The sequence below is a fragment of the Ranitomeya variabilis genome, chromosome 2, assembly GCF_051348905.1.
Source record: "Ranitomeya variabilis isolate aRanVar5 chromosome 2, aRanVar5.hap1, whole genome shotgun sequence".
Lineage (NCBI taxonomy): Eukaryota > Metazoa > Chordata > Amphibia > Anura > Dendrobatidae > Ranitomeya > Ranitomeya variabilis.
In genome coordinates, this window is record NC_135233.1 from 624,047,980 (window position 1) to 624,074,302 (window position 26,323).

Sequence of the window (26,323 nt, forward strand, 5' to 3'; positions counted from 1 at the left end):
GGGCGGAACCGTGTTTACCGTTCCTCATTGGTCCCTGCTATCAGCCTGGGTCGGGTGCGCGCCCGTTGCCGGACGTCTGACGTAAGACGTGGCTGTCTCTAGGCGTCCTTTGATTGGCGGAAGAGTCACCGTTTCCAGGTCGGGGGGCGGAGTTTTGGTCAGATCGGAGCGAGGAGGAGGCGGCGGCGGCGGCTGCGAGCACAGAGCGGCGCCATTTTGTGGAAAACAAACGGATATAACCGGAAAGCGGGAAGGAGAAGCCGAGGCCCGAATGTGTGCGGAGGTCGCTGCCTGTGAGTAGTCACTCGGTAATATGAGCGCGGCTCAGTGCGGAGGGGAACGTGAGAGACCACCGGGAACCTGCCCCTCAGCCTGGCCCGTGGACGGGGAGAGAGGGGCTCTGAGACCACAGGGGCCCGGGGAGAGAGGGGCTCTGAGACCACAGGGGCCCGGGGAGAGAGGGGCTCTGAGACCACAGGGGCCCGAGGAGAGGAGAGGGCCTCTGAGACCACAGTGGTCCCGGGAGGAGGGAGGGGCTCTGAGACCACAGGGGCCCCGAGACCACAGGGGCCCCGGGAGATGAGAAGAGAGGGGCTCTGAGACCACAGGGGCCCGGGGAGAGAGGGGCTCTGAGACCACAGGGGCCCGGGGAGAGAGGGGCTCTGAGACCACAGGGGCCCGGGGAGAGAGGGGCTCTGAGACCACAGGGGCGCGGGGAGAGGAGAGGGCCTCTGAGACCACAGTGGTCCTGGGAGGAGGGAGGGGCTCTGAGACCACCGGGGCCCCGGGAGATGAGAAGAGAGGGGCTCTGAGACCACCGGGGCCCCGGGAGAGGAGGAGAGAGGGGCTCTGAGACCACCGGGGCCCCGGGAGAGGAGGAGAGAGGGGCTCTGAGACCACCGGGGCCCCGGGAGAGGAGGAGAGAGGGGCTCTGAGACCACCGGGGCCCCGGGAGAGGAGGAGAGAGGGGCTCTGAGACCACCGGGGCCCCGGGAGAGGAGGAGAGAGGGGCTCTGAGACCACCGGGGCCCCGGGAGAGGAGGAGAGAGGGGCTCTGAGACCACCGGGGCCCCGGGAGAGGAGGAGAGAGGGGCTCTGAGACCACCGGGGCCCTGGGAGAGGGGGGGATAGGGGCAGAGAAGGGTTCGGGGGGACAGGGACCCTGGGAATATAGGAGATGGGCCCCAGTTAGGGGGGAGGAGGAGAGAGAGGGGCCCTGGAAATAGAGGGGAATAGGGGGAGAGGGGGGGGCCCCCGGGAATAGGGGGAGAGGGGGGGGTCCCCGGGAATAGGGGGAAGGAGAGGGAGGGGCGGGCCCCGGGATTAGGGGGAAGGAGAGAGCACAGACAACGTGAGTGTGTGTTGGCCTTGGGAATACATGAGGTATGTGGCGTAGGGGGGATTGTGTGTGTGGGGGGATATGTGTGTGTGTGTGGGGGGTGTATGATGGGGGGTTGTGTACAGGGCTGTGGAGTCGGTAAGCCACAGTTGCGACTCCGACTCCTGGATTTTATCAGGTTCCGACTCCTTCATAAATGGCCAATTCGTAACAATAAATTTACTGTTGTAAAATATTAACATCGTGCTTATTCAGTTTCTCACCATCATATAAGTAATCAGACCACTTAGAGCAAAAACTATATTTATTAGAATACAATTAGAATATAGCAAATAACTTTTATAAACTTTTCTAAACTCTTGTAAGTAAATATGCAATAAGCACTGTTATGCAGTTAATAAGAAATCTATAAATTTGTCCTCAGAAAAAGTATTGCCTCTGTCAGATCCTCCTTCATGGATGCCCTCAAATCTGATCTAATTATTTTGAGAACAGAGAACAACCTCTCTACACTAACTTGGGTTGGTGGCAAAGCAGTAACCACTCGGGCAACATCTCTGACAATGTCAGGATACAGAGGAATCGCTTGTTGCACTGTTATTTTTGATGAACGGTCAAATTTCTCAATTTCTTTTAGTGCACATGAAAAATTCTGCTGAAATGTACTGGCTGTGTTCTTTGATGGGGATGACTCTTCTTCTATGCGGGAACGCTTTGCACGGTCCTTGTGGTCCAAATATTTTTCGAAATGAAATTCTTCATCAGTTGATGAGGGTGAAGATGTGGCAGGACGACCAAATTCTTCTTGTTCCTCCTGACTGTTCTGCAACCCTTTCATCCTTACTGCTATTTCAAACAGAGCTTCTTTTCCTTTAGTTAGCTGTTGATCATCTAGAAGAATCCGATGCATTGGGTCTACATAAACAGCTGCCAAAAGAATGTTATTTTGTAATAGTAGCTCCTCTCTCCGTTTCATTGATGTAGCAATGCCACTTGCAATTAACCCTCCTCTTTGGGACAAGCGAAACATCAGGTTCTTCCACTCCTTTAAGAAAATACCTGGAGTTAAGTCCTCTGCTTGTAATTTTTTAGTCACTGTAAATGGGTGCTCTAGCAATTTTTCCAGCTCAGTCACCTGATTCCACTGACTTTCATTTAGCGTCAGTTGAGGGTTAGCCATGTCTACAAGAAAGGTTTTCAGTTCAACCAAGCGCTGAATCATTAAGTAAGTACTGCCCCATCGTGTGGCTTGATCAATAATTGCCCCTTTTCCAGCACGTCTCTTCAAAATTGAGTCAACTTTAGGGGTTCTGGCAACAGTAGCCAATTTTCTCACCTTGCCAATCAGTGCAGCAGCGTGTCCTTCTTGCAGACTGTCTCTTATAGCCAGCTGTAGCGTATGCACAACACAGCGCATGTGATGAATGAAAGAACGTATTGACACAGTTTCAACAAGATCGTCTAAACTATCATGTTGCTGTTCATCTGAAGCAACTTCAGTTTGCTCCTCCGTTACAATACTGTGTTCCTCTATTTCAAACATTTCTGGGTCTGTGGACCCAGAATGTTCTTCTAGCTGCTGGTCACCATCATTACTCTCATTCATTAGCTTAATAGTACTTATCATATTTGAAGCATTGTCAGTTACGACAGAAAGAACTTGCTCTTTTTTAAGTTCATAGTCTTGCAGAACCTTTTCCACCAAGACCTGGAGAAACTCACTGGTGTGATGAGCTTTGGTGTCTTTTACTGCCAAAGTCTTGGTAACTATTTTATTTTTGTCACAAACAAATCGGACATTGATGGCAAAATAGTTCACTCTGTGACGTGTGGAGGCATCCATTTAAAAAAAAACAGAAAGCGTCCCTTGAGAGTTTTTTTAAGTTCTTCCTTTTGTTTAAAAGCCTCTTCGATTACTAATTTTCTAATACTCTCTCTCTCCAGAGAAACACCAAGCTTGCGGGCTATTTCCCCATTCAGACACACAAAAGATGGTCGTGAAAATAATGAAATAGGCACACTATCCTTTATAACAAGCTCTATGATCTGTTTTTTAAATGTATCTACTGTCAATGTCACAGTAACTTTGTCACTGACAAAATATCTTGCAACTGATGGCTGCAAAGTTCTCTGCTCCTTTGTTTGGCTGGAAGAGCTGGGCACTGGTTCATTGGTTTGGATGCAGTCTTTCTCATCCACTGCTTTCAGTACTTCTGGATGAAAGCGCTGTAAATGTCTCTTTAGATTAGAAGCTCTGGTAGGAGCATTTTTATCTTTGCCTGAATATGCACTGATCTTGGCTTCACAGCGTTTGTTTTCGTCTGGATCATTTGTCATACACTGACAGACATAATGTTTTCTATCTTGAGTGATGGTGAAATGTTCAAATACAGCTGATTTAATGCGATGCTTCTTTGACATTCTCAGGTTTTTAATTCTGCATTCACAATCCAAATGACAATTGTTTTTCCTAAAAACAATTGTACAAAATTATTGCCAGGTCGTACAACTGGTATAGTGGTCAGTAATACTGTTATTCCTCATGTACTCACAGTTAACTGATGCAAAGTTTGTTGAAAGGATAATACTTCTTACAGTCTTCCTCTTCTGAGTAGCAGCTGTGAGATGCTTGGAAGACGCACACCTAGTAAACATCTAGTCTAGAGGAGGAGCTTTACTACTAAGAATTTGCAACACATTTTCACTTTCAGTTTCATACATTGTAAGTAGGGGAGTTGGGGCAGCATGAGGTTAACCAAGTATAAAATTAGATAAGGGCAGTGGAGAACAGTGACACACACGAAGTAAGAAATGTCTCTATCTCCAGCAGAACTGCTTATCACTGTTGTTCATAGTTTGATAGAACATATATATTTGAGTAACATTTATAAAATTCATATGAAAGTTCAATTATGAAATATTAATACATTTTTTTGTAAAGCTGGAGTCGGTACATTTCTACCGACTCCAACCAAAACTAACTCTGACGCCACAGCCCTGGTTGTGTATGTGATTATGGTGTGTTGGGGGATGTGTGTGTGATGGTGGGGGGTTGTGTATGTGATTATGGGGGATGTGTGTTTGTGGCTGTGAAGGGGTTGTGTATGTGATTGTGGTGGGGTGGATGTGTGTGGCGGTGGGAGGATGTGGGGGATGTGCGTGTGTTGCGGTGGGGGGTTGTGTATGTGATTATGGTGTGGGGGGGATGTGTGTGTGTGTGTGTGTGTGTCACGGATCCCACTCCGTGGTGTCACTAATTCGTCACGTGTCCGCTCTCACACGTGACTTGGGGTTGCGCCTGCAAGGGTTAATCTATCTCCCCACTCTGTCCAGCATTCAACCTCTGTCCTATGCTGCAATAGGAGCATAAATCACACACTGACCCAGGCCACACACCCCCTCATACACGCTGCCACCACTCACCGAACACACGGGGCGATGAGTCCTGGAAATATTACTAATACTGTCTACCACTCATAAGGCTCTCACACCTTAGGCTATGGATTCTTTAGAACATGCAAGGTTCAACTGTTAAAGTTTTATGCTTTAATGCAAAAAGGTTCAGTGCTTACAGTAAGAAAAGTTATAAAAATACTAGATGGTGGCCCGATTATAACTTATCTGGTATTCTAGAATATGTAGGTAGTATATAGCACAGGCTACGTACTATATTGTTCAGTGACGTAGCATATAACAGAGCTACGTAGTATGTAACACAGCGTACGTAGTATATAGCAGAGCTACGTAGTATATGACAGCCACGTAGTGTATTGCACAGGTATGTAGTATATTGGTCAGCCACGTAGTATATAACATAGCCACGTAGTATATTGCACAGCTACATAGTGTATTGCACAGCTACAGTATGTAGTATATTGGTCAGACACATAGTATATAGCAGAGCCACGTAGTATATAACATAGCCACGTAGTATATTGCACAGGCGCGTAGTATATTGCACAGCCACGTAGTATATAAGTGACGTAGTGTATTGCACAGCCACGTAGTGTATTGCACAGCTATGTAGTAAATTGGTTAGCTACGTAGTATATAGCATAGCCACGTAGTATATTGCATAGCCACGTAGTATATGTCACAGCCACGTAGTATATGTCACGTAGTGTATTGCACAGCTACGTAGTATATTGCACAGCTACGTAGTGTATTGGTCAGCGACGTAGTATATTGCATAGCCACATAGTATATTGCACAGCTACATAGTATATTGCACAGCCACGTTGTATATTGCACAGTCACGTTGTATATTGCCCATCTAAATAATATATAGCACAGAGATGTAGTATATAACAGAGCCCACGCAGTATGTAACAGCCCACATAGTATATAGCAATGTGGGCACTATATGCGTGGTTAAAAAAGACTTAAAATAAACATATACTCACCTTCCGAAGGCCCCTTGAAGTCCTGGCACCTGTGTGCGGTGCACGCGGCAGCTTCCGGTCCCAGGGTTGGTATGAGCGCAGGACCTGTGATGACGTCGCGGTCACATAACCGTGACGTCATGGCAGGTCCTTGTCGCATAGCATCCTTGGCACCGAAACCTGCCGCTTGCACTGCCGAGGACAGCGCGCGACGTCGGAAGGTGAGAATAACCTTTTTTTTTTTTTTTTAAATTATTATTATTATTATTATTATTATTTGCAACATTAGATCTTTTTACTATTGATTCTGCATACCCAGCATCAATAGTAAAAAGTTGGTCACACGGGGTTAATGGCTGCATTAACGGAGTGCGTTACACCGCGGTCCGTTAACGCTGACATTAACCCTGTGTGAGCGCTCAGCACTGACTGCAGGGCAGTAAAGCAGCGGCCATTTCGCTGCCAGACTGTGGCCGTCGCTGATTGGTCATGGCAAAACGCCCACGACCAATCAGCGACTTGGATTTCCATGACAGACAGAGGCCGCGACCAATGAATATCTGTGACAGACAGAAAGACGAAAGTGACCCTTAGACAATTATATAGTAGATGATAATAAAAAGACATACAGGTATGCAACACAGTACAAAATAAACAGGAGAAAGCTACTTCTGTAACTTAACTTCTAGTCTGCTTCTGGTCCCTGAGGGTAGGATGAATATGGACTGGATCACATCAGCTCGGCTGCCCCCATTATGGGAACAACTTTGAATGTATACAAGCCAAATTTATAGAGTCACCCTGGAGGTCAGATTTCTAGACCAGCCCCTCAAGTTGATATTCTAATTGCTTGTTTTTGATTAGACCACGGCCGCGCCCCCAATTAAAATATTATTTTCTGAGATTCTTTGTGTAAAGCTTCCCACAGATAGATGGTGTCAGGCTGTAATTGACATCTCTCTTCAAAGAGCTAGGAGGTGTCAAATGTTCCCTTTCTTCTTGGTTCCCAGCACGACCCCCTGGTGAAATTGGAGACAAAGTCTACTGTCTCAGGAAAATACATATTAACACCTGGGTGAGACCAGCAGCCTTCAGGACAGATGTTACATTATTACTAGTCACACAATAAACCATAGTCCACTGCACACATGTATATTTATACATATTTTACTACAGTGGGGGGGGGGGGGGGTGTGATGGTGGGGGGGTTGTGTATGTGATTATGGTGTGTGGGGGGGGGATGTGTGTGATGGTGGGGGGGCGTGTGCGTGACTGTGGGGGGGGTTGTGTATGTGTGATTATGGTGTGGCGTGGGGGGGTTGTGTGTGATTATGGTGTGTGGGGGGGTTGTGTGTGATTATGATGTGTGTGATGTCGTCATCCTTTTCTGTGGTCTGGCTCCGCTCTGCATGTGACAGCGCTGTGCTCCGCAGTGGATGTCCCCGTGCTGTCTGTGTCTGGTGGTCCCGCGGCTTGTTTAGGTCGTACCCAGCTCAGGTGGTGAGCGGTGTTGCCTGACGGGGCTCGATGTGTTCGGAGGTCCGGCAGTTTTGGCTTGTGGCCCACGTGTCTGGGGATGTCGCAGTTGTGTGTGGGGCCCGATCGGCAGCAGAGGGCCGCTTCTGTCGTGGGTGCGGTAATGTGAGCCCTCCAGCTGCTACCAGTGCGGAGCAGGTGTGCGGAGTCCAGGAGGGCGTCCCCGGTGGCTGCACCTCGCCGTCTCCTCAGCTCGGGCCTCTGTACAGCTTGACGGTGGCTGCTGCCTACTGGTGTCTCTCATGGGCATCTTGTTTTGCAGGTGCTATGTTTCTGACCGGTTGGACGGGCTGAGGATCCTGTTCACACAGCTCAGGAATCGGCCCATTTAAAGAAATTTACCTGTCTGCGGAGACCAGAGGGAATAATGGTGATTTTGCGCCGGGCTCGGCCGCCTGCTTCCGCCCCAACCAGCAATGAATCTTGACTCGCTCTCGCTGGCCTTGTCTCAAATCAGCTACCTGGTGGACAACCTAACGAAGAAGAATTACCGTGCCAGCCAGCTGGAAATACAACACGTGAGTGGTGGGCAGCGGCTCATGTATGGGGGGCAGGCTGCGGTCTGTGGGGCGCAATGGATTTACAGCCTTGTCGTGGAAGTGGCCGGAGATCTTGTGGGAGTGGCCGGAGATCTTGCCGGTGGGGTTTCCTGCAGCTCGGACTGTAGGACACGGCGCTGCACTCAGCCATGGCTTTTCCTTCCAGCAGATCGTGAATCGGCACGGCCCGGAGGCAGACAGGCACCTGTTACGCTGTCTATTCTCTCATGTGGATTTCAGTGGCGATGGTAAAAGCAGCGGAAAAGACTTCCATCAGGTGGGTGACTGGTGTGACGGGGCGCAGGGGCATCTCCTGGGGCCGTCTCTCACATGTCTCTTTCCTGTAGACACAGTTTTTGATTCAGGAGTGCGCGTCCCTGATCACCAAACCCAGTTTCATCTCCACCCTCGCGTACGCCATCGACAATCCCTTGCACTATCAGAAGGTAAGTGTATGGGGTGGTCGTGGTGAGGGGCTCTGGCCCCTCTGTTTGTTGCAGGGGTGATGCTGGGCCTCATGGGACCTCCTTGTGTTGTAGAGCCTGAAGCCGTCTCCTCATCTCTTCACCCAGCTGAGTAAAGTTTTGAAGCTCAGCAAAGTCCAAGAAGTAAGTTTTGTAGTCACTGGTGAAGTGGTGGAGTGCATGGCTCTGTGTGTGTGTGCTGGGGTCCGCCTGTACTTGAGGCTTCTTCCTGCCTTGCTCTTCCAGGTCGTCTTTGGTTTGGCTCTTCTGAACTCCTCCAGCTCGGACCTGCGGGGTTTTGGTAAGTGGTGTTCGTGTAGCTGGAAGGGTCGGTCGCTTCCTGTGATCAGCGTCTCACGGGAGGAGCGCGGCTGATGGGAGTGTCTGGTGGATCCTCTGTGACGGTCGACTCTCCGCAGTCTGGTTTCTTTAGTCCTGTGTATAGCGGCTGCTCACAAGGTCGCGGTTTCTTTTTCCCCAGCTGTGCAGTTTGTGAAGCAGAAGCTCCCCGATCTCCTGCGCTCTTACGTGGACGTAGACGTAGGGGGAAGCCAAGAAGGTGGATTCCAAGACATCGCCATAGAGGTCCTGCACCTCCTCCTCTCCAATCTCCTTTTCGGCCAGAAGGGAGCCTTCGGGGTCGGACAGGAGCAGATTGTAGCTTTCCTCAAGACCCTCCGCAGAGGTACATTGTGAGCGGGCATGGGCTGCGGTTGTCCCCTCCACACCCCTCAGTCCCGTCTCCTCTGGGGATGGGCTGCCGGCGCCCCCTCGGTATAGTCTCCGTGGGATGGGCTGCAGGCGTTCCACCTCGGTACAGTCTCCATGGGGGATGGGCTGCGGGCGTTCCACCTCGGAACAGTCTCTGCGGGGGATGGGCTGCAGGCCTTCCACCTCGGTACAGTCTCTGTGGGGGATGGGCTGCAGGCCTTCCACCTTGGTACAGTCTCCACGGGGGATGGGCTGCAGGCGTTCCACCTCTGTACAGTTTCCGCGGGGGGATGGGCTGCGGGCGTCTCCCTCGGTACAGTCTCCGCGGGGGGGGGATGGGCTGCGGGTGTCTCCCTCGGCACAGTCTCCGTGGGGGATGGGCTGCGGGCGTCTCCGTGGGGGATGGGCTGCGGGCACTCTCCTCTGTACAGTCTCTGTGGGCGTCCCTCTCGGTACAGTCTCTGCGGGCGTCCCCCTCAGTACAGTCTCTGTGGGCGATGGGCTGCAGGCGTCCCCCTCGGTACACCTGCTGTCTTTAGGGGGGCCGCACTTGCACCCTGGCGCTTCATGGCCGCTTTTCTGCGTCGCTCATCCCCCGCAGCGTGGTGCATTGTTCCCTTATTGGTTCCCTGTCCTTCGGGCAGATTTCCCCCAGGAGCGCTGTCCGGTGGTGCTTGCACCACTCCTCTACCCTGAAAAACGGGACATCCTGATGGACCGGATTCTTTCTGACTCTGGGGGAATCACGAAGACCATGATGGACAGTTCCCTGGCAGACTTCATGCAGGAGGTGGGCTACAGCTTCTGTGCCAGGTTAGTGTGGTGGAGGTGGCTGCCGCCAGCTGTGGATGTGGCTGATGCCGGGTGGGCAGTGTGGGGCAGGGTCCACTGGTGATGGCGCCGCGCTCTCTTTCAGTGTGGAGGAATGCCGCAATATCATCGTTCAGTTTGGTGTCCGGGAGGTGACTGCTGCGCAGGTGGCCCGGGTTCTGGGGATGATGGCCCGGACACACTCGGGGTTGACAGACGGGATCTCCCTCCAGGTGGGTGCACGCTCACGGTACAAGCGGCGTCTGTGTCTGAGCCACGGCTCACGTGTCCTTATTTTGCAGTCCATCACCTCTCCTGGCAGTGGGATCTGGAGCGACGGTAAAGACAAAAGCGACAGTGTGCAGGCCCACACCTGGAACGTGGAGGTCTTCATCGATGTGGTGAAGGAGCTGGTAGGTGCCCGGGCCGGCGGAGGACGGACCGCGATCTATTCCATTCTTCCACACAACTTTTCTTGTTTCTGCAGAATCCAAGCTTGAACTTCAAGGATGTTATCTATGAGCTGGATAATCCCGTGTTCCTGATTCGCGACAGCAAAAGCCTCCAGACGGTGGTGTACGGCATCCAGCGGGGTCTGGGCCTGGACGTGTTCCCTGCCGATCTGATCTACAGGGCCTGGAAGCACGCGGAGGGCCAGGTACTGGGGGCCTGCGATGGGGCCCCTGCCATTCTTCTCTCCATTACCGGACTAGTAACCCTGCTCTCTCTCAGCTCTCCTTCATCCAGTACTCCCTGATGAACCCAGAAATTTTCTGCTTTGCGGATTACCCGTGCCATGCGGTGGCCACGGACATCCTGAAGGCCCCCCCTGAGGATGACAATCGTGAGATCGCCACTTGGTGAGATGGCGCAGCGGGGGCTCTGTTGGGGGTAGTAGTGGTGCTGGAGAAGGCTGACTCTCTTTCTTGCTTAGGAAAAGTCTGGAGCTGATCGAGTCGCTGCTTCGGCTGGCGGAGGTGGGACTGTACGAGCAAGTGAAGCAGCTCTTCAGCTATCCCATCAAGCACTGTCCGGACATGCTGGTGCTGGCCCTGCTCCAGATCAACCCGTCCTGGAACACCCTGCGTCACGAGCTCATCTCCACCCTCATGCCCATATTCCTGGGCAACCACCCCAACTCGGCCATCATTCTGCACTATGCATGGCACGGTCAGGTGAGCGCAACCTCAGACCCCCACATAGGATGCGGTGTCCGGGATAGGGGGTGTAAGAGCAGGCTGAAGGAAGCTGTGCCTAGCTTTACTCTGCTCGCCCCTCGCTAACGTGCTGGGGCCCCAGAGGGTGCAGGTTATGGGACTGGGGACCCTTTCGGCAGATCTACCATGAACATGATTAAAGGCTTTCATGCTCTGGCCCCGCTCCATTCAGACAGGTTTGGGAGACTCTCAGCGTATATTATTTATTACTATACATGTGATTAGGAGTGTACAATACAAATAATCATGGACGATGCATGCCATAACTGGTACAGGAGGAGTGAGGACCCTGCCCGCGAAGTCTCACAATCTACAAGGGATGGGTGAGGATACAGTAGGTGAGGATAGAGCTGGTTGTGCAGTGGTTTGGTCGATCGGTGGTTACTGCAGGTTGTAGGCTTGTCGGAAAAGGTAGGTCTTCAGGTTCTTTTTGAAGGTTTCGATGGTAGGTGAGAGTCTGATATGTTGTGGTAGAGAGTTCCAGAGTAGGGGGGAAGCGCGAGAGAAATCTTGTATACTATTGTGGGAAGAGGAGATAAGAGGGGAGTAGAGAAGGAGATCTTGCGAGGATCGGAGGTTGCGTGTAGGTAAGTACCGGGAGACGAGGTCACAGAAGTATGGAGGAGACAGGTTGTGGATGGCTTTGTACATCATGGTTAGGCTTTTGTACTGGAGTCTCTGGGCAATGGGGAGCCAGTGAAGGGATTGACAGAGGGGAGAGGCCGGGGAATCGCTGGGGGACAGGTGGATTAGTCGGGCAGCTGAGTTTAGAATAGATGGAGGGGTGCGAGAGTGTTCAAGGAGAGGCCACAGAGCAGGTTACAGTAGTCGAGGTGGGAGATGAGGGCATGGACTAGGGTTTTTGCAGATTCTTGGTTTAGGAATGTACGGATCCGTGAAATATTTTTGAGTTGAAGGCAGCAGGAAGTGGAAAGGGCTTGTATATGTGGTTTGAAGGAGAAATCCGTGTCGAGGATTACCCCGAGGCAGCGAGTTTGTGGGACTGGGGAGAGTGGGCAGCCATTTACTGTAATGGATAGATTCGTTGGTGGGGGGTCGCATGAGATGGGGATAAGATGATGAATTCTGTTTTGTCCATGTTAAGTTTTAGAAATCTAGAGAAGAAGGATGAAATAGCGGATAAACATTGAGGGATTCTGGTTAGTAGGGTGATGATATCTAGTCCTGAGATGTAGATCTGTGTGTCATCAGCATAGAGATGATACTGAAAACTGAGATTCTATGAGCTGTCCCAGGCCAAAAGTGTAAATGGAGAAGCGCAGTGGCCTACTAGGTGTGATGTGCAGGGTAGACTAAGCTTGATATCCTGCATGTTGCCGGCCGGGATGCCACTTCTCCTGTCGGCTATCACAGACCAAAGCTTGCAGGCGTCCAGTTTAACCCTCTGTGCTCCTCACAGGGCCAGTCTCCCTCCATCCGGCAGTTGATCATGCACGCCATGGCGGAGTGGTACATGCGCGGGGAGCAGTATGACCAGGCTCGGCTGTCTCGTATACTTGATGTGGCCCAAGACTTAAAGGTGAGTGGTGCGGGTCCAGTTTGGAGCCTGTTACTGGTTTTTGGGTGTGGTAGCCTTCGGCTGTGGCCAGTAACTGGTGGCTTGTGCTCTTGTCCAGGCATTGTCGATGTTGCTGAACGCGACTCCATTTGCCTTTGTTATTGACCTTGCTGCACTCGCCTCCCGACGGGAATACCTCAAACTGGACAAATGGCTGACTGACAAGATCCGGGAGCACGGGGTAACGCTCGCTCTGGGGAACACTTGCTCTGGGTGGGTGTTTCTTGCGCGGTGACGTCAGGCTTTACTCTTATCCTCATTTTCAGGAGCCCTTCGTCCAGGCCTGCATGACCTTCCTCAAACGACGTTGTCCTTCCATTCTTGGTGGTATCGCTCCAGAGAAGGACCAGCCAAAAAGCTCCCAGCTTCCTCCAGAGACGCTTGCCACCATGCTGGCATGCCTCCAGGCCTGTGCAGGGTATGTCCATGCCTGTATGCCTGGGGCTGTCACTGTGCGCAGCGGCTGTAACCTATCCTCTTACAGGAGCGTGTCCCAGGAGCTGTCCGAGACCATTCTTACTATGGTGGCCAACTGCAGTAATGTGGTGAACAAGGCTCGTCAGCCGCCCCCCGGGGTCATGCCCAAAGGTCGTCCCCCCAGCACCAGCAGCCTGGACGCCATTTCTCCGGTCCAGGTAACCTGCCACTGTCACCCTTGTATGTGTGACCCGGTGGGGGGGGGTGACCCGTGTGTATGTGTGTGACCCGGCGGGTGGTGACGCTTGCTCTGGCTCACTGCGGTTCTTTTTCATTAGATTGACCCTCTGGCTGCGATGGCGTCCCTCAGCATTGGGGGTCCTGCTGCTCCTCACACACAGAGTTTGCCCGCTTTCCCCCCAAACTTGGGCTCTGCCTTTAGCACCCCACAGTCACCAGCAAAGGCATTTCCACCCCTGACTACACCGAATCCATCCACGGCGTTCAGTGGCCTCGGAAGTCTGTCCTCTCAGCTACCAGGTACGGTGCTGTCCATCCCCCATACCTCAGGCAGTGGCTGTCGTAGGGTCTTGGCTGGTAATGATGCTGTCTCCTCAGGTGGGCTCGGCACCGCCAGCCTCTCTGGGATGGGCACTGGGGGTTTGGGGCTTCCTGCTGTGAGCAACGATCCGTTTGGCCAGAGAAAGCTAAGCACTTCTGGGCTCAGTCAGCCGACGTTCCAGCAGAGTAAGTTGTGTCCTGTGGTCGGTCCGTGGTGGTCCGCCCATGACGCGGTAATGGCTGCTCACCTCTCGCCATCTGTCCTCTGCAGCGGATCTGTCTCAGGTGTGGCCAGAGGCGAACCAGCACTTTACAAAAGAGATCGACGATGAGGCCAATAGCTACTTCCAACGGATCTACAACCAGCCGCCACACCCCACCATGTCTGTGGACGAGGTAGGTCTCCAGGGGCGGCCGGGCCGGCGGCTTCCACTTCTAGGTGCTCCGTACTCATTTTGTCGTGTTCGGTTCTTCCAGGTCCTGGAAATGCTGCAGAGGTTTAAGGATTCCAACATCAAGCGGGAGCGGGAAGTCTTCAACTGCATGCTCCGAAACCTTTTTGAGGAGTATCGCTTCTTCCCCCAGTACCCAGATAAGGAGCTGCACATCACCGCCTGCTTGTTTGGTGGCATCATCGAGAAGGGACTCGTCACGTACATGGCGCTGGGGCTGGCTCTGCGTTACGTCCTGGAGGCGCTCCGCAAACCTTATGGATCCAAAATGTATTTCTTTGGCATCGCTGCACTAGATAGGTTCAAAAACAGGCAAGTCGCTGACATCCATAGTGGTGTCCTGTGGGCATCAAGAACTGCTGCAGCGCCTCTTGTCTCAGAATGTAGCATACCTCTACCTTATGGACTAGTGTTGTGCTGACGGACACTTGTAGTGCTGCTGATTTCTGATAGTCTGAGGATTGCTGTGGATAGGCACAAGGCTGCTGTTACTGCTCGGTTGGGGCCGCCGGTCACGGATGGGTTGTATGGCCTTTATAGATTGCTCAATTCAATGTGTCCAGGCTGGAGGCGGCCATGACATCCCGGTAGACAGTAACGGAGGCCAGTATGTAAAAGCCATTCAATACGTCTGACGCACAGAGCAGGCGCCGTGGCCGGGAGCAGACGCCGTGGCCTTGCTGTATTGCCGGTGGCCTGTATCTCCCCTCATATCCTTACTGTATCGCCGTGTGCCTGGCATCGTGCTTTTCTCACCATGCGGTAGGATCCATGTCCTCGTGTACGTCATGTTGTCCTCTTGCTTTTTTGCAGATTAAAAGACTACCCGCAGTATTGTCAGCACTTGGCTTCAATCAGTCACTTTATCCAGTTCCCTCATCACCTGCAGGAGGTGCGTGCACTGAGCGACGCGCCTTCCCTGCCCCCGGCCAGCACCTTCCCTGCCCCCGGCCAGCACCTTCCCTGCCCCCGGCCAGCACCTTCCCTGCCCCCGGCCAGCACCTTCCCTGCCCCCGGCCAGCACCTTCCCTGCCCCCGGCCAGCACCTTCCCTGCCCCCGGCCAGCACCTTCCCTGCCCCCGGCCAGCACCTTCCCTGCCCCCGGCCAGCACCTTCCCTGCCCCCGGCCAGCACCTTCCCTGCCCCCTAACGTTGCCCTCCTCTTCCTCAGTACATAGAGTACGGCCAGCAGTCCCGGGATCCTCCTGTGAAGATGCAGGGTTCGATCACCACTCCTGGAAGCATTGCACTTTCCCAGGCCCAGGCACAAGCTCAGTCTCAGGTGCCAGCCAAAGCTCCTCTTCCCGGTCCGGTGAGCACGAACGCCGTCACCACCTCTACCGCTACCACATCAGCCAAAACCATCACCATCACCAGACCCACTGGGGTCAGCTTTAAGAAGGATGTGCCGGTAAGGGTCCAGTTAGCTTCTCGTATGTGTGGTGAAGGGTGTGCGTCTGTCTCTAAACTGCTGCACTCCGTCCAGCCGTCCATCAACACCACGAACATAGACACGCTGCTGGTGGCCACCGACCAGACGGAGAGGATCGTGGAGCCACCGGAGAACGTACAAGAGAAGATCGCCTTCATCTTCAATAACCTGTCACAGTCCAACATGACGCAGAAGGTGAGCGCTCAGAGGGGCTGTGGGGACACGATGGCTCGGGCTTCTCTGGACACAAGCCGGGAGGCCTTTTCATGGCTGTATATAGCCTGATCGGTCAGCTCCTCGCTGCCTTAAAGGGGTGTTCCATCATGGGAGGTTTGTGTTGTATCCTGTGGCTAGTGAGCACTGTATGAGGGTTGATCATTCGACTCTGCTCGGCCTCCGGTGGCCATTTGTGGTGTTCTCATTAATCAGGCGTTCCCACTAATCTGCTATGTGACAGGTGGAAGAGCTGAAGGAGACGGTGAAGGATGAGTTCATGCCGTGGGTTTCTCAGTATTTGGTGATGAAGAGGGTCAGCATCGAGCTGAACTTTCATAGCTTGTACTCCAACTTCTTGGACTCTCTGAAAAATCTGGAGTTCAATAAGATGGTTCTCGTGGAGACTTACAGGAACATCAAGGTGAGTATTTTGCCCTGCCGTGTGGTGCGGTGGCTGTGTGCCGCCGGTGGCTGATTGTGCGTGTCGCCGCCAGGTGCTGCTGACGTCTGACAAAGCTGCTGCTAACTTCTCTGACCGCTCGCTGCTGAAAAACCTGGGCCACTGGCTGGGAATGATCACACTGGCGAAGAACAAGCCCATCCTGCACACCGTGAGTAGTCGGCCGCTCGCTCTTGGTCTCTGCTTGCCTCGGCCACATCTCAGTCTCTTCTTCCCGCAGGACCTGGATGTGAAGTCCTTGTTGCTGGAGGCCTATGTGAAGGGGCAGCAGGAGCTTCTTTACGTGGTGCCTTTTGTTGCCAAAGTGTTGGAGTCTAGCATCAGGAGTGTGGTGCGTGCCGCCCGTCCACAACGTGCATAGATTGCCCCCTTTTTATGCGTTCCTTTGGCTTGCTCACTGTTTTGGTTGCTTACAGGTTTTCCGGCCTCCGAATCCATGGACTATGGCAATCATGAATGTCCTTGCGGAGCTTCATCAGGAGCATGACCTGAAGGTGAGTTGTAGCCTGCGGCCACCGAGAGAAGACAACCATGAAAAGACTTCTCTCGGCTCGACCTGCTCTAACGCTGCCATCTTGTCAGCTGAACCTCAAGTTCGAGATTGAAGTTCTGTGTAAGAACCTGGCCATAGACATCAACGACCTGAAGCCCGGCAGCCTCCTGAAGGACAAGGACCGCCTGAAATCTCTGGACGAGCAACTCTCTGCGCCCAAGAAAGACGTAAAGCTGCCAGAGGAGCTGCCGCCCATCACCAACGCCAATGAGTATGCTATCCGCACAGCGGGCAAGCTCTGGGCCTCTGTGGAGAAGCAGGAGTCTGACGCAGTCTTCACGGGTAGGGTTTGCAGCTGCTTTCTTCCTCGTCTTCTGTATGAACCCGCTCCAACATCATCTTGTCATTTAGCAACGGCCACAGCACCCCCGCCCAGTGCCACCTGCACGGCCACGGCTCCCCCGCAGCCGCAGTACAGCTACCATGACATCCATGTCTACTCTCTGGCGGGCCTTGCTCCACACATCACTCTTAATCCCACGGTAGGTGCCTGCTGCGGGAGGCCCGGCGTCACTGCTGTCTTTACGGTCCCCCACTGATGTGTTTTTTGCCCCTCAGATCCCACTCTTCCAGGCGCATCCTCAGCTCAAGCAGTGTGTGCGCCAGGCGATCGAGCGCGCTGTGCAGGAGCTGGTGCACCCTGTGGTTGACAGGTCCATCAAGATCGCAATGACCACGTGCGAGCAGATTGTGCGGAAGGATTTTGCTCTGGATTCTGAGGAGTCGCGGATGAGAGTGGCCGCTCATCACATGATGCGTAACCTGACCGCTGGCATGGCCATGATCACCTGCCGGGAGCCACTGCTGATGAGCATTGCCACCAACCTCAAGAACAGCTTTGCCACCGCCATGCGGGTATGACCTCTCGGTAGGTGCTGTGGTCTCACGCGGTGCTCTGCGGCTCATTAATAAGCATCACCTTCTTCTGCAGGCGGCCTCCCCCCAGCAGCGGGAGATGATGGAGCAGGCGGCTGCGCAGCTCGCCCAGGACAACTGTGAGCTGGCCTGCTGCTTCATCCAGAAGACGGCGGTGGAGAAGGCGGGGCCCGAGATGGACAAGAGACTTGCCACAGTAGGTCGCCAACAGCATGGGATGAATGGGGTCTAATGTGGCAGGCGGACTTAGGAGGAGGAACTTCTGGTGCCCAGGTCCAGCAATGGAGGAGAATCTGTGGAGGAGGGTGTATTCCTGTTATCTGCTGCTCCTCTTGGGTCGGGGCCATGTGGCTGCTCTGCGGGGGCGGGACCACGTGTATCCTTTTCGTAGTTTGCAGCAGGTTCTTCTGGTGTGGGTGCAGTGTAATCTCGCAATATCTGCAGCGGAGGCAACTCCTCTCTTGGAGGGGACGTGTCACTTTGCTGGGGGAGGGCATGTGTTTGTGTGTGTGTGTGTGTGGGGGGAGCTGTGACGCCTCGCTGTGTCTGGGGGAGATGTGACGCCTCGCTGTGTCTGGGGGAGATGTGACGCCTCGCTGTGTGTGTGGGGGGGAGATGTGATGCCTTGCTGTGTGTGGGGAGACCTGCCCCTCGTGACTTATGGCCTTGGTGTCTCGCTGCACAGGAGTTTGAGCTGAGGAAGCACGCCCGGCAGGAGGGCCGCCGCTACTGTGATCCCGTTGTGCTGACGTACCAGGCGGAGCGCATGCCGGAACAGATTCGATTGAAGGTAAGGTCCACAGTGCAGGTGAGAGGCGGTAGTAAACCCCGGGGTACTGCCATGGGCACGGTCACATGGGCCGTCATGATAAATGTGTTTTACCGTTGTGTGACCCCCGTTTCCCCCCCCCCCCCCACACACACACAGGTCGGAGGTGTGGACCCCAAGCAGCTGGCTGTGTATGAGGAGTTTGCACGCAACGTTCCGGGCTTCCTGCCCACTAATGATCTCACCCAGCCCACAGGCTTCTTGGCTCAGCCCATGAAGGTAATGGCGTCCGTGATGCGGCCCCCCCGGTCTTCATGTAGTTTTGGGGTCATCATTAAATGTCCGTCTTTACAGCAACAAGCTTGGGCCACCGATGACGTCGCTCAGATTTATGATAAGTGCATAACTGAACTGGAGCAGCATCTGCACGCTGTGCCCCCCGCTCTGGCCATGAACCCCCAGGCCCAGGCTCTGCGCAGCTTACTGGAGGCTGTGGCACTTGCTCGAAATTCTAGAGATGCCATTGCTGCGTTAGGTCTGCTGCAGAAGGTAAGACCCCAATCGGTCATTGCACACACACCTGTCGACCTCAACAGTCTGTCACCCCCTCATCTGATCACTTTCTGCCCAGGCCGTGGAGGGGCTCCTGGATGCCACCAGTGGAGCCGATGCCGACCTCCTCCTCAGATATCGGGAGTGCCACCTCCTTGTCCTGAAGGCTCTGCAGGATGGCCGGGCCTATGGCTCCCCCTGGTGTAATAAGCAAATCACTAGGTAAGCGGGGGATGTTGGGCGGAGGGGAAGGGGGTCCGGTACCCGAGTGTCCGAATCACTATTTCTTTGTTGCAGGTGTCTGATCGAGTGCCGGGATGAGTACAAGTACAACGTGGAGGCCGTGGAGCTGCTGATCCGCAACCACCTGGTGAACATGCAGCAGTACGATGTCCACCTCGCGCAGGTACGCGCAGCGCCGTGCGGCTCTCGGGTGGTAATGTTCTCCTGGTGAACCTTCTGTTCTTTGTGCAGTCCATGGAGAACGGGCTGAACTACATGGCCGTGGCCTTTGCCATGCAGCTGGTGAAGATCCTGCTGGTGGACGAGCGCAGCGTGAGCCACGTGACCGAGGCAGAGTTTTTCCACACCATAGAGACTCTGATGCGCATCAATGCCCACTCCAGAGGCAACGCTCCTGAGGGGTGAGTACTGCGGTGGGGCCGCTCTGGAGGGGTGAGGACTGCGGTGTGGACTGCCACCACTCTGGAGAGGCGAGGACTGCGGTGGGGCCGCTCCGGAGGGGTGACCCCAGGCTTCTGCGGTGGTATTTACGGCTCTGCCTACCTTCTCTCAGGCTCCCGCAGCTCATGGATGTTTTGCGCTCTAACTTTGAGGCGATGATTGAGCGGGCGCAGGGAGGACCCAACTTCATGATGCACTCTGGCATCTCGCAAGCTTCGGAGTACGACGATCCTCCCGGGCTGAGGGAGAAGGCCGAGTACCTGCTGAGAGAGTGGGTGAACCTGTACCACTCGGCAGCCGCCGGGCGAGACAGCACCAAGGCCTTCTCTGCCTTTGTGGGTCAGGTGAGTGTGGGGAGTGGCCAGTGCTTGGAACGGATGAGCGGGGTCTGTGGTGACTTGGGGTCTGTGGTGACGCGGGGTCTCCCGTCAGATGCATCAGCAAGGGATCCTGAAGACAGACGACCTGATCACTCGCTTCTTCCGCCTGTGCACAGAGATGTGTGTGGAGATCAGTTACAGGGCGCAGGCTGAGCAGCAGCACAACCCTGCCGCCAATCCTACCATGATCCGCGCTAAGTGCTACCACAACCTGGACGCCTTCGTGAGGCTGATCGCGCTGCTGGTCAAGCATTCTGGAGAGGCCACCAACACTGTGACCAAGATTAACCTTCTGAATAAGGTGGGTGTGTGGCCGCGATGTGCTGGACCGCGCTGTGGACCACCCCAATAACTTCTGGTGTTCTGCAGGTCCTGGGCATTGTTGTGGGGGTCCTGCTCCAGGACCACGAGGTGAGGCAGAGTGAGTTCCAGCAGTTGCCGTATCATCGGATCTTCATTATGCTGTTGCTGGAGCTGAACGCCCCGGAGCACGTGCTGGAAACAATCAACTTCCAGACCCTGACAGCTTTTTGGTAAGTGTCTGCTGCTGGAGCGGCCGCAGGGTCTTCACCCCTGACCTGACCTGTTCTTGTTCATCTCCAGCAATACCTTCCACATCCTCCGGCCGACCAAGGCTGCGGGCTTCGTCTACGCCTGGCTGGAGCTGATTTCCCATCGGATCTTCATTGCACGAATGCTGGCGCACACCCCGCAGCAAAAGGTGAGTACCGTCTCTAGCTGGGCCCTGGGTCGCCCTGTGCTGTCGTCGCCCTGTGCTGTCACCATCTTCCTTTGTCGGCAGGGGTGGCCCATGTATGCCCAGCTGCTGATCGACCTCTTCAAGTATCTGGCTCCATTCCTCCGAAATGTGGAACTCCCCAAACCTATGCAAATCCTCTATAAGGTGAGTAGTGGTCCACAGGTGGCTGTGGGAGCCGGTGATTGGGGCTGATGTGGACTCTTGCTGTCTTTAGGGTACTCTGCGAGTGCTGCTGGTTCTGCTGCATGACTTCCCCGAGTTCCTCTGTGACTATCACTATGGCTTCTGTGACGTCATCCCCCCCAACTGCATCCAGCTGAGGAATCTCATCCTGAGTGCCTTCCCGCGAAACATGAGGCTTCCGGACCCCTTCACTCCCAACCTGAAGGTACTGGCACTGCTGTACCCCCCCTGTGAGCGATGTCGTCATGTCCACCCTGCGAGCAGCACCTTCGTGACCCCCTTCCACCCTGCGAGCAGCGTCGTGGTTTCCACCCTGCGTGCAGCGCTGTTGTGTCCTCCCTTCCACTCTGCGAGCAGCGCCATCTTGTCCCCCATCCACTCTGCAAGTTGCGTCATCGTGTCCTCCCATCCACCCTGCGAGCAGCTCCATCTTGTCGCCCCATCCACCCTGCACGCAGCGCCGTCGTGTCCTCCCATCCACCCTGCGAGCAGCTCCATCTTGTCGCCCCATCCACCCTGCACGCAGCGCCGTCGTGTCTTCCCACACACAAGATCGGCACTGGGTGACCCCAGCTTTCCTCCTGCAGGTGGACATGCTGAGCGAGATCAACATCGCCCCCCGAATCCTCACCAACTTCACTGGAGTGATGCCCTCACAATTCAAGAAGGACCTGGACTCTTACCTGAAGACTCGGTCGCCCGTCACCTTCCTGTCCGAGCTCCGCAGCAATCTGCAGGTCCGTGTCCCCAGGCCCCATGGGAAAGGAAAGGGAGGCCAGCATTAACCCCTTCTCTTCCACTGCAGGTCTCAAACGAGCCTGGGAACAGATACAGCATCCAGCTGATCAACGCGCTGGTCCTTTATGTGGGGACTCAGGCCATCGCCCACATCCACAACAAGGGCAGCACGCCCTCCATGAGCACCATCACACACTCCGCCCACATGGACATCTTCCAGAACCTGGCTGTGGACTTGGACACTGAAGGTGGGTTCTCTGAAGCTGCACTTGCTCTGGTCCCGCTGCTCCCACTGTGTCCATTGTTTGTCCAGAGCTGCACTCACTCTGGTCTCTCTGCTCACACTGACCATTGGTTCTGCAGAGCTGCTCTCACTTGGGTCTCACTGCTCACACTGACCGTCGGTTGTCCGGAGCTGCGCTCGCTCTACTCTAGCTGCTCACGCTGACTGTTGGTTCTCTGAAGCTGCGCTCACTCGGGTCTCGCTGCTCACACTGGCTGTTAGTTCCCTGGAGCTGCGCTCGCTGTAATCTCGCTGCTCACACGTGACCGTTGGTTCTCCGGAGCTGCGCTCGCCCTGGTCACGCTTCTCACGCTGACCGTTGGTTCTCTGGAGTTGCGCTCGCTCTACTCTCGCTGCTCACGCTGACTTGGTTCTCTGGAGCTGCGCTCACTTGGGTCTCACTGCTCACACTGACTGTTGGTTCTCTGGAGCTGCGCTCACTCGGGTCTCGGTGCTCACACTGTGACCGTTAGTTCTCCGGAGCTGCGCTCGCCCTGGTCCCGCTGCTCACACTGACACTTTCTCCTCCGCAGGTCGCTACCTCTTCCTGAACGCTATTGCCAACCAGCTGCGCTATCCCAACAGCCACACGCACTACTTCAGCTGCACCATGCTGTACCTGTTTGCTGAGGCCAATACAGAGGCCATACAGGAGCAGATCACCCGGTGAGCACCCGCCTGTGGGAGGAGCCTTCCACATGCCCAGGAGTGGGAGTGGCCACTTATCTCCTGTTTCTTGCAGGGTCCTGCTAGAGCGACTGATCGTGAACAGACCTCACCCCTGGGGGCTCCTCATCACCTTCATCGAGCTGATTAAGAATCCTGCCTTCAAGTTCTGGAACCATGACTTTGTGCACTGTGCTCCAGAGATAGAGAAGTAAGTGCCCCCTCTGTCCTGGCCGCCAGGCCTCCCTCTCTATCTTGACTGCCCGGCCTCCCCCTCTGTCCTGGCGCCGGGCCTCCCGCTCTGTCTTAAAGGGAACCTATCACCCCGTTTTTTTCGGTATGAGATAAAAATACTGTTAAATATGGCCTGAGCTGTGCATTACAATAGTGTAGTTTGTGGACCCCGATTCCCCACCTATGCTGCCGAAATACGTTACCAAAGTAGTCATTTTCGCCTGTCAATCAGGCTGGTCAGGTCGGATGGGCGTGGCTTCTTCCCCCAGATATTGCGTAGTTTTCCGTTGGTGGCGTAGTGGTGTGCGCATGTCCAAGGTCCCCAATCCTGCACGGGGGGGTGAAAATAGCAGCGATGTCCGTTATTCCATTGGTGGTCGGTGGGCGCGGCCATCTTCCTTTGGCCGCGCGTGCGCAGAAGCGGCGCTCTGCTGGCCGCGGCTTCAGGAAAATGGCCGCCGCGATCTCCATCTGCGCACGCGCGGCATCCCGCGGCCATTTTCCTGAAGCCACGGCCAGCAGAGCGCCGCTTCTGCGCACGCGCGGCCAAAGGAAGATGGCCGCGCCCACCGACCACCAATGGAATAACGGACATCGCTGCTATTTTCACCCCCCCGTGCAGGATTGGGGACCTTGGACATGCGCACACCACTACGCCACCAACGGAAAACTACGCAATATCTGGGGGAAGAAGCCACGCCCATCCGACCTGACCAGCCTGATTGACAGGCGAAAATGACTACTTTGGTAACGTATTTCGGCAGCATAGGTGGGGAATCGGGGTCCACAAACTACACTATTGTAATGCACAGCTCAGGCCCTATTTAACAGTATTTTTATCTCATACCGAAAAAAACGGGGTGATAGGTTCCCTTTAAGGCCCCGTCTCACATAGCGAGATCGCTAGCAAGATCGCTGCTGAGTCACAAGTTTTGTGACGCAACAGCGACCTCCATAGCGATCTCGCTATGTGTGACACGTACCAGCGATCAGGCCCCTGCTGCGAGATCGCTGGTCGTGTCGGAATGGCCTGGACCTTTTTTTGGTCGTTGAGGCCCCGCTGACATCGCTGAATCGGTGTGTGTGACACCGATCCAGCGATGTCTTCACTGGTAACCAGGGTAAACATCGGGTTACTAAGCGCAGGGCCGCGCTTAGTAACCCGATGTTTACCCTGGTTATCAGCGTAAATGTAAAAAAAAACAAACAGTACATACTCGCCTTTCGGTGTCCGTCAGGTCCCTTGCCGTCCGCTTCCTGCTCTCACTGACTGCCGGCCGTACAGTGAGAAGTGAGAGCACAGCAGTGACGTCACCGCTGCGCTCTGCTCTCACTGTACGGCGGCTCAGTCAGAGCAGGAAGCAGATGGCAAGGGACCTGACGGACACCGAAAGGCGAGTATGTACTGTTTGTTTTTTTTTGTAACCAGGGTAAACATCGGGTTACTAAGCGCGGCCCTGCGCTTAGTAACCCGATGTTTACCCTGGTTACCCAGGTGCTGCAGGGGGACTTCGGCATCGTTGAAGACAGTTTCAACGATGCCGAAGTCGTTCCCCTGATCGTTGGTCGCTGGAGAGAGCTGTCTGTGTGACAGCTCCCCAGCGACCACACAGCGACTTACCAACGATCACGGCCAGGTCGTATCGCTGGTCGTGATCGTTGGTAAATCGCTTAGTGAGACGGGGCCTTTAGTGATAAACTCAGCACACACCAATTAGTTGCAGTGAAAAAGAAGGGGGTTTATTAAATGAGGTTGAGTACATACAGTAGACGTCTAATCAATGGACCTTCATCAGTGTACCTCACTCAGTTTATAAATGGGAAGCCCCAATTCATGCAGTGGACAAGAAGTCCCTATTGTGGAGGAATAGCTCCTGCAAGTTGAGAGGGAGCAGTCCGCAAAGTGTGAGGAGACCAGTGTCTGCAGACCCTGGGCGCAGTATCCACCGCTTGTCCAGCCACTAATGAACCCCCTGCTTTTTCACTGCAACTAATTGGTGTGTGCCGAGTTTCACTACTCAATACGGCCTGGGCCCCTACGTGAACACCACCCCCCCTAGTGGTGCCTATGTTTACGCTTAAATATTGCATCCCCCTCTGTCTTGACGGCCGGGCCCCTCCCTCTGTCCTGGCCGCCGGGCCTCCCTCTCTGTCTTGACTGCTGGACCGAAGCCGCCGCCCCCCCCCCCCCTTTGTCCTGGGTGCCGGGAACCCCCCTCTGTCCTGGGCCCCCCCTCTTTGTCCTGGCCGCCGGGCCCCTCTGCCCATACCTGAGTGTTGGTGGCGTCTCTCGTTTGCAGGTTGTTCCAGTCGGTGGCGCAGTGCTGCATGGGGCAGAAGCAGGCGCAGCAGGTGATGGAGGGCACCGGTGCCAGCTAGATCCTTCTCCTCCATGGACTGAGCGCAGACGACCTCACAAGTCATGAAATGTGAAGAATCTGCAATGTTATCGCCCGATGCCCCAGTGTCTCATGGGAACTTTTGTTATTTGAATTTTTTTTTTTTTTTTTTTGGCCAAACAAAGGATATTGTGAATACGGAAACGATTCTTATTTTTCTTGATTCCTGTAAATACAGAAAATGGAGTTTTGGGGTCAGAGGCGTCCCCCTCCCGGACGGCGGGCCCCTGTGTGTGGCGGGGTCGGCTCACTGGCGCTTGTAAAGAGAGAAGCGGCACTATTTTCTGTGACTCGGGGTCTGGTTTGTATTTGGGGGGTGCCGCCGGGCCGCGCTTTGTACAGAGCCCCCGGACCCATACGGGCTGTTTTGTAGAATTTTGACTGTTTTGTAATGTATTGGTCGGTGTTGTGTTTTGTAGCTTTCAGTTCTCACTTGTCTGTACGGACCTGTAGTTCCACATTAAAGTCATGACCTGCAGCGTGTGTGTCATCCTCTGCGGCGCGCCACACACTCACTCGCGCTCACACACCCTCTCTCTCTCTCTCACACACTCACTCACACACACACACACTCACACACTCTCTCTCTCACACACACTCACACTCTCTCTCACACACACACTCACACTCTCTCTCACACACACACTCACCCACTCTCTCTCACACACACACACTCACCCTCTCTCTCTTACACACACACACTCTCTCTCGCGCTCTCTCTCGCGCTCTCTCTCGCTCTCTCTCTCGCTCTCTCTCTCGCTCTCTCTCTCGCGCTCTCTCTCGCGCTCTCTCTCGCGCTCTCTCTCGCGCTCTCTCTCGCGCTCTCTCTCGCGCTCTCTCTCGCGCTCTCTCTCGCGCTCTCTCGCGCTCTCTCTCGCGCTCTCTCTCGCGCTCTCTCTCGCGCTCTCTCTCGCGCTCTCTCTCGCGCTCTCTCTCGCGCTCTCTCTCGCGCTCTCTCTCGCGCGCTCTCTCTCGCGCGCTCTCTCTCGCGCGCTCTCTCTCGCGCGCGCTCTCTCTCGCGCGCGCTCTCTCTCTCGCGCGCTCTCTCTCTCGCGCGCTCTCTCTCTCGCGCTCTCTCTCTCGCGCGCTCTCTCTCTCTCGCGCTCTCTCTCTCTCGCGCTCTCTCTCTCT

At 54.6% G+C, this 26,323-nt stretch overlaps 1 protein-coding gene across 2 annotated transcripts; it reads left to right on the forward strand.

Moving 5' to 3' along the window:
• The first annotated feature begins 142 nt into the window (after window positions 1-142).
• CNOT1 (CCR4-NOT transcription complex subunit 1) lies at window positions 143-25,670 on the forward strand. 2 transcript variants are annotated; one of them, XM_077288964.1, is made up of 49 exons: window positions 143-293; window positions 7,520-7,775; window positions 7,966-8,073; window positions 8,144-8,242; window positions 8,336-8,404; window positions 8,507-8,561; window positions 8,742-8,945; window positions 9,616-9,784; window positions 9,888-10,014; window positions 10,084-10,194; window positions 10,269-10,439; window positions 10,514-10,641; window positions 10,716-10,956; window positions 12,419-12,538; window positions 12,636-12,758; window positions 12,844-12,995; window positions 13,062-13,212; window positions 13,333-13,534; window positions 13,613-13,741; window positions 13,827-13,951; window positions 14,033-14,319; window positions 14,821-14,899; window positions 15,179-15,418; window positions 15,494-15,634; window positions 15,897-16,076; window positions 16,150-16,266; window positions 16,336-16,446; window positions 16,532-16,609; window positions 16,698-16,950; window positions 17,020-17,150; window positions 17,227-17,523; window positions 17,600-17,740; window positions 18,230-18,334; window positions 18,473-18,592; window positions 18,668-18,862; window positions 18,945-19,087; window positions 19,163-19,271; window positions 19,340-19,509; window positions 19,662-19,893; window positions 19,982-20,230; window positions 20,299-20,462; window positions 20,533-20,650; window positions 20,732-20,833; window positions 20,904-21,077; window positions 21,460-21,609; window positions 21,678-21,858; window positions 22,427-22,559; window positions 22,636-22,770; window positions 25,094-25,670. In XM_077288964.1, the coding sequence occupies exons 2-49, from the start codon at window positions 7,674-7,676 to the stop codon at window positions 25,170-25,172; spliced, it is 7,200 nt and encodes a 2,399-aa protein (XP_077145079.1). In that variant the 5' UTR covers window positions 143-293; window positions 7,520-7,673; the 3' UTR covers window positions 25,173-25,670. The 2 variants fall into 2 exon arrangements, with proteins under 2 accessions (XP_077145079.1, XP_077145078.1); XM_077288963.1 differs by lacking the exon at window positions 143-293 and having other exon boundaries at window positions 7,526-7,775; window positions 7,963-8,073.
• The last annotated feature ends 653 nt before the right edge of the window (window positions 25,671-26,323 follow it).